The sequence below is a fragment of the Primulina eburnea genome, chromosome 11 (genome assembly GCF_022965805.1).
Source record: "Primulina eburnea isolate SZY01 chromosome 11, ASM2296580v1, whole genome shotgun sequence".
Classification (NCBI taxonomy): domain Eukaryota; kingdom Viridiplantae; phylum Streptophyta; class Magnoliopsida; order Lamiales; family Gesneriaceae; genus Primulina; species Primulina eburnea.
In genome coordinates, this window is record NC_133111.1 from 5,635,486 (window position 1) to 5,648,848 (window position 13,363).

A 13,363-nucleotide genomic window follows, 5' to 3' on the forward strand; every position below is an offset into this window, starting at 1 on the left:
TAATGCCACTGAATTCTTCAAACTTGAGTGTCAATTTATTTTCATCTTTGGGAGGGTGCACTATAGTTCATGCCCTTATATACCACAATGAAATGACATAGTGGAAAGAAAGCATAGACATATCATTAATGTAGCACGAGCACTTCGATTTCAATCGTCTATGCCACTCAAATACTCGGGATGGGGTCAAGAAGTTTCTTGTAGGCCGCTTTCTGGATTTTAAAATGGTGGATTCTAAGATGATTACTTCAAAAAAATCCAAGTGATTTTTCATGAGATTCACATTGAGATGATGACTTTGAGCAAATCTTTTCAAGTGACTGCTATTATTGAGAAGCTACCACCAACTTGGAGGATTTCAAAAACTGTTTAAAACACAATCATAAGGAGATGAATGTTGAAAAACTCGTTATTTGACTTCGCATTGAGAAAGAAAACAAGAGTTCTAAAAGACGATTGTTTTCTCCAATTGTTGTCAAGACAAATTTTGTCGAGCATGGCCAAAGCTTGAAAAAGAGATACTTTTCTCCTTCCAAGAAAAAGATGAACATGTGATCCAAGGGAGTCATTTCAAAGAATAAGTTCTCGGAAAAATGTTATAACTGCGATGGCATAGGCACAAGGCCCCTAAGTGTAAAAAGTCGAATAGAAACTTAGGGGTTAATGTGGTAAATAACATATCTCAGGAGTGCTGGATCGACACTGGTTCTACTGTAATCTCTAAAGTTAATCTGGTGGGTTCAAATCCAAGGGAGTGGTGGATCGATACTAGTGTCACTCTCTATGTGTTGTATGTGCCAGACATCCATAAAAACTTGGTGTCTGGGCCGCTTCTAAATAAATGATTTCTGGATTGCCATTGAGTCATATAAGATTGTTATGTCTAAAAGTGAAATGTCTGTTGACAAAGTATAGCATCCAAAAATCAACACTCATAAACCACATGCTTGCAAATTGATTAAATTACATAGTTGTTTTATTTAATTGATTTTAAATGCTTACGTGATGCATATTATATGGATAAGGGTCTAATTGCATGATTTTATAAAACATGAAGATTTTACGCGAATATTCGATAATAGGCCGGAGAATGGAGACCGATGACGACTAAGATAAAATAAATATTTTTCAATAAATATTTTCAAGGCTTATTAATATGATTAAATATTTCTTAAAATATTTTCATTAGTTTCAGAGATTAAACGCCTACTTTATTTTCAACTTAAGCTCGTAAATTTAATTATACGAACCTTTAATTTTCGCAAAAGCAATTAGATAATGTATCGAAACAAAAAGAAAAATTAAATTACTTCCAAATATAAAAATTCTTCAACTTCTTCTATTAATCGAAAATAAGAAAAACACTTGCATTGCATGCGAGACTAATCAATGAGCCAGCGACCACGTATATGCCCACAGCCTACGTCGCAAGAAGCCAATAATCCTTGGGTTGACTCATATTGCCGCGTTGGCTTCAAACTTCAATCACAGAGAAGAAAAGTTTGCAAAGAATTAATCATTTGAAAAAGACAAGTTCTCCACCATCATGAAATGATTATGCTGATCACTTGAGTAATAACAGAAAAGGTCGAAGTTTCATGGGATTCAGGCTTCAAGTACTGAGCTTCTTGTTGATATTTTCTTGTTTCTTTTCGAAATTTACTTCTGCAATTGATACCATAAGTGCCAACCAATCCATTCGAGACCCTGGAGCTTTGGTTTCAAATGGGCAGAAATTCAAATTGGGTTTCTTCACACCAGTTAATAGTACTTACAGATATGTTGGTATAATGTACAATATTCCAGTGATGACTGTGATATGGGTGGCTAATAGAGAGAATCCTCTTAATGATGCAAATGGAACATTGCTTATTTCCGGGGATGGGAATCTAGTGATCTTGGATGGGCAAAAGCAGATTCTGTGGTCATCAAATGTTTCGGATTCGACAAGGAATTCCACTGCCCAGCTCTTGGATACAGGGAATCTGGTGTTGCAAGATAACTCGAATGGTAAAATTATTTGGGAAAGTTTCCTGGATGCTTCGGATTCTTTTGTTGAGCATATGATACTGTTTACTGATTTAACTACAAATAAGAAAAACGTTCTGACTTCATGGAGAAGCCCTTCTGATCCAGCGCCTGGAAGATTCACCTCTACAATTGAACCTCTGGAGATTCCGCAATCTTTCGTGTGGCAAGATGGCTTTCCTTACTGGCGCAGCGGTCCCTGGGACGGTCTAGTTTTCATCGGATTACCCATGATGAGATCTTTTTATCGGGGTGGCCTCCAACTTGTAAATGATAACCCTGGAACTGCATATATGACATTCACATCTTTAAATTTATCGTTTTTGTATATGGAATTGAATGCATCTGGGGATTTACAGGAGAAGATGTGGGATGATAAAACAGGAGATTGGACATTAACATGGTCCTCAATTTCTTCTCAGTGTGATGTCTATGGGAAGTGTGGGCCTTTTGGAAGTTGTAATGCTCAGGAGAGACCAATATGCTCATGTTTACCAGGGTTCGAACCGAAACTTTACAGGGAATGGAGAGGGGGAAATTGGACTAGCGGCTGCTCGAGAAGGGCTCAACTCGAGTGTGGGAAGAACTCTTCTGTGGGGGAAACGGGAAAAGAAGATGGTTTTTTTAGGCTGGCAACGGTGAAAGTGCCAGATCGTTTGAGTTGGTTTCCTGGTTTAGAACCAGTATGCCGGAGCCAATGCTTGAATAATTGTTCTTGTTTAGCTTATGCATATCATTCTGGCATTGGGTGTATGCACTGGAACGAAAGTTTAATCGACGTGCAGAGGCTTGCTAGAGGTGGCACAGACTTGTATATTCGACTAGCAAATTCAGAACTAGGTATGAATTCTCCTCTTGCTAGAACAGACTTTATTTTCACCTCCATTGATTCAGCTTATCGCCAGGGAATATTAAGTTGTAAGCATATTTAGTTTGGAAAGTAAATTCTCTATACTTTTCCCTGTCTAACTTTTAGACTAGCATAGATGAACTCAAGAAAGTTCGTTCCCTTTATCTCTCTTAAACTTTTGCAGGTAACAATAAGAAGAAATACCACAAAGCAATTATTGCAGCTGCAGTAATTCTAGTTTTGATTATTGTTCCTTTATGTGCATACTTTCTGTGGAAGTATAGAGGTATTTACTTAAATAATTTAAAAATCAGATCAACTACAAACATCGAGTTATTGATTAGATATCACTTCATAAAAAGTCACTTGGCGTATTTTTTTTTATGCACATACATAGCAGGAAGGAAGCAAAGTGCAATCCGAGGTGCGAAGAAGGATCCACCCAGCCCCTGGTATACAGAAGAAACCTCGCTCAAACATAATGTTTTTGGAGCTAAGCTGGAGGAGTTGCCTCTATTTGAATACGAGGCACTCTCAAATGCGACAGACAGCTTTGACATACGCAATAAGATAGGACAGGGGGGCTTTGGTCCAGTCTACAAAGTATATAAACTTTGAAGTTTTTATAATGTGTTCATCAAGTAATTAAACAATTGGTTGGTATACAGGGGCTGCTAGCAAATGGACAAGAAATAGCAGTTAAAAGGCTTGCGAGATCCTCCAATCAAGGGGTGGAGGAGTTGATGAATGAGGTTGAGGTGATCTCTAAGCTTCAGCACCGGAATCTTGTTAGAGTGCTTGGTTGCTGTGTAGAGCGTGAAGAAAATATGCTTGTTTATGAATACATGCCAAATAGAAGTTTGGATGCGTATCTCTTTGGTGAGTATTTGATGCATAGTTTTTATTTGGTGCTACATTACCACTTACTTGAATATTCCTCACTTGTGCTGTCATCGATGGATTTTGTTAAGTTTCTTGTTCTCTTGTTTAGTGTTTCATGAAATCTTGGACTGCATTCAAATTTACAGACTCACATAAACAAGGGTTTCTTGATTGGCGGCAACGTGTGATCATAATCGAGGGAATCTGCCGAGGTCTTCTATATCTTCATAGAGACTCGAGGCTAAGAATCATTCGCAGAGATCTAAAACCTAGTAACATCTTACTAGATGAAGAGTTGAACTCGAAAATATCTGACTTCGGAATGGCGAGAATTTTTTGTGGAAAAGAAGATCAAGCCAATACCACAAGGGTTGTTGGAACATAGTGAGCATTTACATTTACTGCTTCATTCCAACAATATTTCTTATGTGCTTGATTCTATCACTTGTGGTGAATTCATATTATGCAGTGGCTATATGGCACCTGAATATGCATTACATGGAAGATTCTCAGAAAAATCAGATGTCTTTAGCTTTGGAGTTCTGTTGCTAGAGATTGTAAGTGGGAGAAGAAATGCTAGCTTCCAATTTGACGAGCAAACCCCCAGTCTTATAGGATATGTAAGTTTTTTTTCAAAATTCTAGAATTTCACTGAATAAAAAAAATTAAATGTCACATTATTAGTAAACCAAGTGTATGTTTTTTTTTCCAAGAGTGAAATTAGTGCATATTTTAGTTTTAACATAACTAGAAAATTTTAGTTAAAACAGCACAAAATAAACTTTTATACTCTTTAGTTAGAACATACTTTTCCAGCTAATGTATTACGGTAGCTTTGGGAGTAAATAATTACCTTTTAATTTCAATATCACTATTTTATATGATAAAGGTTACCCATTAATTATCATATGGAGGAGTGTTTCAGGATAGACGTATATATGTACACGCAATTTAAATCGTGTTTTTACCTTGAATATTTGCAAGCATGGAAATTGTGGAATGAAGGAAAGATTGTGAAGTTGGTGGATCTTCTTTTAGTGCATGATTCACCAATGGAAAATGAGATTGTGAGATATGCAAATGTAGGTCTGTTGTGTGTTGAAGAGATTGCTAAAGATAGGCCAAATATTTCTACAGTCCTCTCTATGCTTGGTAATGAGATTGCAGAGCTTCCTCCTCCAAGGCAACCTGCATTTACTTTGAATCAAAGGACTCCAGAAAATGAAAAGAGTTCACTCAAGTGTTCTTCAAACGATATCACCTTGACTATAATTGGAGGCCGGTAAGAATTGGAACTCCTCAAGCACTATACATAGTAAAGTCTGATTAATTATTGTGGATAATCTTTGTGTCATCATTATCATGGTGTCTCTAGCATTTCGTGTCTGCCTCTACGAGACCTTGCTGTTATTACTTTTGAGCAAAAATTTTGCATTCCAAAGAAAACAAAAAGCAAATGACAAACTATTTGCTCAAAAACCATGTTAAAAAGCTTTGTATCAAATTCAGAAAGCCAGGTATGTGTACTCTCCTTCAGACTTGGAAAAACTTGACTAGGAAGAGTACTACTTCTCAGAAGCTACCATTGATACAACTAATGAGAACATCAACAATATTTATACAATTGGTCAACAGAATTCACGGTAGCGTAGTGGGATCATCTAACCATAGAGCAACGATGCCAGTTCAAACTCAAATTAGGGGGGCCAATTCCCATAGCTTGATTGTTCCATCGTCACTCGCAGAGGCAAGACACATTTTATCCTATATTTGTGGCAGCAAAGTGAGGTTTAAGATAGTTGAGATTGAGAAATATCAAAATGCATGATAATTAAGATTCATTACATCATATCAGCATGGAAGATCTATATCTCGTATCCAATGATTCAGAGACATCTATCAACACATACAATTAGGTAGGCATAGATTTTTAGGTTTTTGAAACAACTGATTTATCTCGGCCTAATAACTCAGTATGAAAATCTTAATGCAAGGAATATATTTAATAGTATGACTCTTTAACCTTGTAACTCCAGTGAACTGAGTTTATATCCTTATCATGAGCATGGTCCTTCTTCAGTAGCAATTTATACGCAGGTTCATCAAACTGTATAATATCCAGAAAAAAATAAGTATTGTAAAAAAATGAAAGAGGTATAAACATTACCATGTCCGACTAATGTAACCATCTAGAGACAAATATAAATGTTTGATGTTAATGCCAATGACAAATCATATCTAGGACGTACAGCATTTCAATTAGATAGCTGTGAGTTAACCTAAGAGTAGCGAACATGATGATTTTATAACCTATCACACTCCAACAAGGCAAGCGTACATGAAAGTTTCATCAAATGGATATGGTTACATAATATAAGAGAGTAAAGTTATAGTAATTCACAGAGGATCTGAGCTTCTAGTTACAACTTTGCTGGAGCCAGACGGTTTAGACAGGCTTTGTGCCATTTTGAGGTTCTGTATTATACAAGTTTTCGTTTAACAGATCTTCTTGCTTGATACATGTTTTGAGGCCTTTCATCACTTAGAAACTCAGTTGCTAGAAATTAGGACACAATTTCCATTCATGGTAGCAAGGAAGTTAAAATGGAAATACAGAGAATTAATCAAACGCATAATTGCTGTATTTATCCAAATATACCGATCTATCTTCATTCTCAATAAAGAAACATATAGCACCGTCAGCTGCCCCAGTGCAAATTATTTCCTCCCTGGAACATTCACCTCTCAAAATGAGATCAGGCAATTCTAATACATTGGAATAAATGAAATGACAAAATTGGCTCAAATATGTAGGAAAGTTAAAAGGCCTAAAAACAAGGAAGATAAATTTGAACAAAATATTGCTACCTTGACCAATGGGCAGAAAAAATTGTTTGGTCATGATAACCGGTTAGAGTACATAAATGTGTCCTGACAAAATGTGATTAAATATGAGACCAAGATGTATATAAACTGACTAAATTTTAAAAAACAGAACAACAGACTACACAATTTCGATGCCAAAAAGGAAACAGATGAGCCGTGAGAGCAAAATGAAAGGCCATCTGAAGCAGTTGTGCAGGTGAAGGATCAAATGCATATGGAGAAGCATTGCTAACCCAGGGACATCTCTTTCTCCGTGCCGCATCATCTCAATGTCAACACTCCATATATTAATGGTTAGATCGTCGCTGCAAAATCAATATTACTTCATTACTTCTAGTATAACAACTATGTTCGTACAGGAATTACTTACAAGACGCAACCAACGTAACATGCTGGACATGTAAGCATAGAAACGAAGAAAAATATCCTTGCATACCTGCAGGCGACGATTTTGTTTCCCCTGCTATTAAAAGCTAAGGCCCGGATTGTATGTCTGCTCCCACTTAAAGATAAAAACAGGTGTACCAGATTTTAAAAAATATTTAACAAATTTCATCAGTAATAATTAATGTTCAAGTAAATAATTAAGACTACTTAGAAACTTTATAACCCAGTGAAGTGCAGTAGATGGAAGCATTAAGAGAAGAAGCAAATAAATTACAAATCAAAATCTCTGGATATATTGCAATCAGTTAACATGAAAAATTGGGTACGGAATCAAGCATTAAAGGATTTAAAAGTAATCAATGCCTTTATACAAGTGATTACAAATAATCAAGCATTTAAAAATCTTCAGAATAAAATATACAAATTAGCATGGATTTCTGAGATCCAATTTGTGTCTTTCAAGCGACGGTTTTGGTTGCTAACAGCAATAGCACCACCGGACCTTTTGTGTCAAGTAACTACTGCACAGATCAAGATTTTTCTAAGTTAAAGCTAGTTTGATAGATTGTGCATTATGCCCATTAATATCCCACGAGAAGTTCTTTTGTGTAAGCCAGGATAATGAATCACAGTTACTTTTGCTGTGAATATTAATCTGCAATGAGTTTGTTTAAACATAGAGAGCAGATTCTGAAACTACCTGTTACTTTCACCTAGAGTTTGCACACAATCCCAATTAACCATATCCACATCCGGAACCCAAATCTACAGCAGTTAGATATGTCTCATCAGCATTAATGTTGATAATGTGGACTAAACAGAAAGATCAAGCAAACAAAGATTTTCAGATATTCGAATATTTTACAATTTGATAGCTCTATTTTTACCACATATACCTTGATAGTATTGTCAAAGCCGCATGAAAACAGAATATCCTTCAATGGATGCCACTGGATCATTTTAACGCATCCTGCACTATCTACCACCGGTGATGCATTTTCCTTCCAAAATACTGATTCTACCTTCCATATCCATATCAGTTTCCAGGGGACACAGGTAGCAAGCAACACGCCAGATGCATTCAGGGAGACACTTACTGGTACTTTGTCGGAACGCTGGATGTAAGTACACAAATAGCATAGATTAAAGATACTAGAGAACAAAGAAATCATTGTCAACACACAGCCCCACGATAGGATGTTTCATTTGATCAGACCTTAAAACCATTTATGGTTCTGAATCTTCCTTTGAAACTCTTCCAAATGTATGTCGTGCCATCAATACTTGATGTTGCCAGTAGACTGCCAGATGCCACCCAGGCACAAAATATCACAGTTGAATTATGCAGCTGCAGCAACACTTCCTGAATAAACAGAATCATTAACACCAGAAACTCTACTTCATTCACCTTATATTTTTCATCCATATAAAAAATAGACAATTTTCCAACTCCTAACCAAAGTTACCAATTAACTGCATCTACCACTAAAAAAAAGTGCTTTGTTTTTCAAACCCAAAAACACCTCTGTGTCACCGAACTTTATCACATGATTACAAGAGATAAATGGAACTTATTGTGTTCAAACTACTTAAAATGAACCTTGCACTGAAAAGAGCCAGTAGTGGTGTTCTGTTCCCAAATGAGTACTTTTTTGTCGGCGCCACATGAAGCTATCATGGCGGGGACACCGTAGACTCTTGTGGCTGGATTCCATGCAACACACCAAATCCTATCAGTATGGCCTCGAAGCGTTTCAATTTCTTTCAGCTCGAAAGTCCTATCCGCGAAATTCATCTTAAGAGGAGTGGAGCTTGGAAATTAATTCGCCGAGATTTGATCAAGAAGAATTCAACACCATAAAATGGAGATTCAGAGGGCGAATCGGAGAAGAAGCTGAAAATTGAGTAACCGCCTCAAGCTGTACTCTGCTCCTAACTGAGTAACTGCTAACTGCTGCCAACGGTATTTCGTTTATTTGACAATTTAAAGGGGTTTTTTTAAAATTAATTATTGTTATTAATTTGAAGTGAAAATTATAAATTGTTTTATTTTAATTCATAACTTTGATTTTTTAAATAAAAAAAATTGGTAATTTATATCTTAATGATGACACGACAACAAACAAATTAACAATTTTCGACATCATGTCAATATCTGATATCACATCATCACGCAAAAAAAAAAGGTTAAACTAGAAATTTTATAGATTTCCCAACTTTAATCATAATTTTAAATATTAATTTTTACTATAAGTTAGTTGTGGTGCATCAAAATTAATAATATAGTATAATATACAATTTTATATAGATTAAAAAATTAATGTAATACGGCCTTACAGGCTTATAACCGTAATACGGGCTGATCTGATCCATAACTTTCATGAATAATAATATTTTTAACATAAAAAATAATATTTTTTCATGAATTGAGTTGAATCAGCTATCGTACTCACAAAATTGACTCGCATGACCATCTCATATGAGATTTTGTGATAATTTGAGTGAGAATTGTATTTTTAGACCAACTATTGAATTAATAGTATTTCCAACAAATATTTTAAAATTATAACATCAAAACAAAACAAAAATTATTATCTTTAGTAATTTAAATTAGGTTTATTGTTATTATTTACAATTAAAATGAAGTGAATGTTGAAAGAAGTGGATTTAATTGAATAAACTAATTATAAAAATGAATAGGATAAAGAAATTAATTAATTTTGATGTACAACATGACATTAATCAAAATTAAAATTGAATGAAGACTGAGTTAAAGTAAAGTCTGTAGCGTGAGAATAAATCGTGAAATGAATTAAGAAGTAATATTTTTATATTGGTAATTTAAATAAAATATCTGTCTAACAAAATTGACTCATAAAATCGTCTTACATGAGTTTTCGGGATCAAGTTCCTCTACTGTGGCAAACCTCCCACAGTAGAGGATGCTATGCACCTTGTTTTAATCTACAATACTATTAAAAAATTTATTTTTTTATATTTTAATTATTTCAAAATCAAAATTATATTTTTTATATTAAAATATATGATTAATAATCCAATTTAAAGTTATAATTTTATTTTTCGTTACAAATATATATTGTGGGTTTCCCACAGTAGAGGATATTGATCCGAGTTTTCGTGTAATATTTAATGTGTTTTTTATGCGATGTGCGTATTGTTTGCTTGTGTATTAAAAGTTTTGAAAATTAATTAGATCATGTTTATAAAGATAAAAGAACTCCTTTATTCGTAGAATTATTATTAGCATATGTATCTTGTGAGACAATTTCACGAATTTTTTCGTGAGACGAGTCAACCATATTTATATTTAAAGTGAAAAATAATATTTTTTAACATAAAAAAATAATATTTTTTGGAGTCTTACAAAATTCATCCGTGTGTGGCACATAAATTTTTTGTATGTTATTAATTAGCTAATTTAAATTCTTTTAGTGACGTGAGCAATAATTTGGTTGGCGTATTTGGAAAATTTCATGGCTCGAGTCCCAGTCAAAAATTTTAAATATATACCATAAATGATATATCATCTATAAATCTTTTATTTATGTACTCCCATGCTAAAACTTGTTAAAAAAAGATCTATGGTATTTATATACGATTTAAAAATTGTTGGTTAAAAAATTAATTTAATTTAAATATCATTTTTATATGTACAATTCGTAAATATAACAATTTAGAGTGAGTCTCATGTGAGACCGTCTCACGGATCTTAATCTTGATACGGATCAACCCTACTCATATTCACAATAAAAAGTAATACTCTTAGCATAAAAAATAATACTTTTTCATGGATGACTCAAATAAGAGATCTGTCTCACAAATACGATCCGTGAGACCATGTCACACAAGTTTTTGCCAACAAGAGTAGGTCCTTTTGTGAGACGGTCGTATGAATCTTTATCTGTGAGACGGATCAATCATACAATATTCACAATAAAAAGTAATATTCTTAGCATAAAAAGTAATATTTTTTCATGGATGACCAAAATAAGATATACGTCTCATAAAATACGACTCGTGAGGCCGTCTCTCACAAATTTTTGTCAAGTTGCAAACCATGGTTTAAAATTTGTAAGGTACGATTCAAACCCAAGTCGAAATATATTATTGCTCTCCTACCAATATCACTCGCCGTTTTCAGCATTAAAACCAATTTTTTCCAACCGGCTTCTTCGTATCAAGTTCTTGAACTTTGTTGCACTGCAACCGGTTGCAAAGATGGTGGTTGTACTGCACCATCCGAGCCTGGAGTCGTCGACAATATTGTCATGCTCGAATGCATACAGACAGCACTGTCAAAATGTGTCGATGGAGTGGATTGGCCGCAACTCGTCATTCGCACTATAAACATAAACCGCCGGGTTGGGTTCGACGGTCCAAATAAATTTTATATGATGAATATTAGTTACAGACATGGACGAAAGCATAGGGTACAAGTGTATACATGCCAATCATATTTGCCAAATCTGACCAAACACAATGGTCCACTAGTCCAATACATCAGCGGGAAACCAACAAATATTAACACGTGAGCACAAGAGAAAACGGTCGGTCCAGGAGCCAAGTTTTACTTCTTTTTTTTCCGAAAGTAAAACAAATGAATTACTGTTGAATCTGTGTTACATCCGGAAATCTATTTTCGATTTTTGTTTTGTATAAGATAATATCGACTGCTTCACTTAAAAATAAAAAATACGAGGTTTGTCAATATTTTTTATCTTACAGTGAGATTATCGACTGATTATTTTATACAAACACATTAAGAGGGGTGTATTCAATCTTGAAAATTTAATTACTTTTATTGACTTTTGTAGAGTTTAAAAGTCTAGAGTTATTGAACATAGACTTTTATAAACTCTATAAAAGTTTTGTGGTATCCAAATTAGATTTTTATAGAGTCTTAAAAAGTATAGTGGTATTCAAACATGACTTTTTAAGAATCTATAAAAATCTATAGGTATTCCATATTTCCATTGATTTACAATGATTCTAATATAATTCTCTATGTACAAACCTTAATACTCTAGGTACAACTATAAAAACTCAAAAATTGCCTTCTACTCACCTTAGAGATTTTGGTAGACTTTTAATAAAATAAAATATCCTTTTCACTCATATATCTCTCTTCTTCATTCAAATACGACGCTTTTCTCCTCTCTAAAGACAAGTCGGAGGTTCCTCGAATTTCAGAGGTATGATTGAATTAACCAATTATTGTTGATTATCCATAATGTAAAGCATCAACATCTGCAGACCCCAGATATAAAACAAGAATACGATTTTGTGCATTCATGTGGTGGGAAATTTCAATTTTAGAAAAGTTCACAAAAAGCACTATAAACAAGCTATGAAACAAAACTCCATTATAATATATTTTGCAGAATGTCCTCGAGAGTATCAGTACACTTATAAATTATAACCTACGAAAACAATAAGAAGATAAAAAATTCGACGAGGACAAGCTAAAAAATCCAGCTCTAAAAATATCATAGAAAACATGACGAGACATCCATTGTTACTACTATCTCATTATTATTTATTATTTCATGTCTTACCATTTTGTAATGTTAAATTTAATTGTTTTTATTAACAAAAAAAGGAGAAAATTTTTGAAGAAGTTAGGCACGGTATGAATTTAATTTATTGATAACCTTGTAATAATAATCAATTGAATTGGAAAATATTATTATACTTAAATAATTATATTTTATTCAAATTTAGTAACTTTTTAATGTCCAACATATAAAAATTTCATCAGTAGTGCACATGAAGGATTCGGTTTATCGGTTTCTTAAAAAAAATAATATGTTTCAATTTTTATATTTCTTTTTGTTGAAATTAAGAAATTATCAAGAGTGAGTCATCATATATTGTACCGAGATACACAAATTGGAGATAATTTAACAAAATATAAAAAAAGATATATGCTTGTTAGCTTGTTATGAAAGTTTTTGTATGAATTTATGAAATTTGATAATGTTTTGATTAGTTATTTATATATATTGATTAAATTTATATATGTTTAAAATTAAAAATTTATTAATTAATTATTTATGCATGTTGAATAGATATGAGGATTGAAATTTTGATTTTGTTAAATTGAATTGTGAATTTTTTTCATATATTAAACATATTTATTTTTTAAGTAATTAAATTTATTTCAAAGTGAATATGTTATTTATGTTAAATAATTACTAGTTCAAAATATTTGTCAATATCTATCAAATTCTTGCAAAAAGTCTATCAAAATCTTGCAAAAAATCTACAAAAGTCCATGGAATTCTGATTACAAATCTGTGAGATTCTACA

General features: G+C 33.4%; 2 protein-coding genes across 4 annotated transcripts; one reads left to right on the forward strand and one right to left on the reverse strand.

Annotated features, from left to right (window-relative positions):
* Positions 1 to 1,420: 1,420 nt before the first annotated feature.
* Positions 1,421 to 5,187, forward strand: LOC140804724 (G-type lectin S-receptor-like serine/threonine-protein kinase At1g11300). 2 transcript variants are annotated; one of them, XM_073160822.1, is made up of 7 exons: positions 1,421 to 2,868; positions 3,063 to 3,164; positions 3,276 to 3,481; positions 3,547 to 3,757; positions 3,907 to 4,144; positions 4,230 to 4,380; positions 4,744 to 5,187. In XM_073160822.1, the coding sequence occupies exons 1-7, from the start codon at positions 1,599 to 1,601 to the stop codon at positions 5,044 to 5,046; spliced, it is 2,481 nt and encodes an 826-aa protein (XP_073016923.1). In that variant the 5' UTR covers positions 1,421 to 1,598; the 3' UTR covers positions 5,047 to 5,187. The 2 variants fall into 2 exon arrangements, with proteins under 2 accessions (XP_073016923.1, XP_073016924.1); XM_073160823.1 differs by having other exon boundaries at positions 3,279 to 3,481.
* Positions 5,188 to 5,358: 171 nt separating this feature from the next.
* Positions 5,359 to 8,963, reverse strand: LOC140804725 (protein CIA1-like). 2 transcript variants are annotated; one of them, XM_073160825.1, is made up of 10 exons: positions 8,634 to 8,963; positions 8,250 to 8,396; positions 7,930 to 8,148; positions 7,734 to 7,798; positions 7,083 to 7,139; positions 6,880 to 6,951; positions 6,629 to 6,691; positions 6,420 to 6,489; positions 5,784 to 5,867; positions 5,359 to 5,524 (listed from the first exon to the last, which is right to left on the reverse strand). In XM_073160825.1, exons 1-10 carry the CDS (start codon positions 8,826 to 8,828, stop codon positions 5,453 to 5,455), a joined length of 1,044 nt encoding a protein of 347 aa, XP_073016926.1. In that variant the 5' UTR covers positions 8,829 to 8,963; the 3' UTR covers positions 5,359 to 5,452. The 2 variants fall into 2 exon arrangements, with proteins under 2 accessions (XP_073016926.1, XP_073016925.1); XM_073160824.1 differs by having other exon boundaries at positions 7,083 to 7,148.
* Positions 8,964 to 13,363: the final 4,400 nt, after the last annotated feature.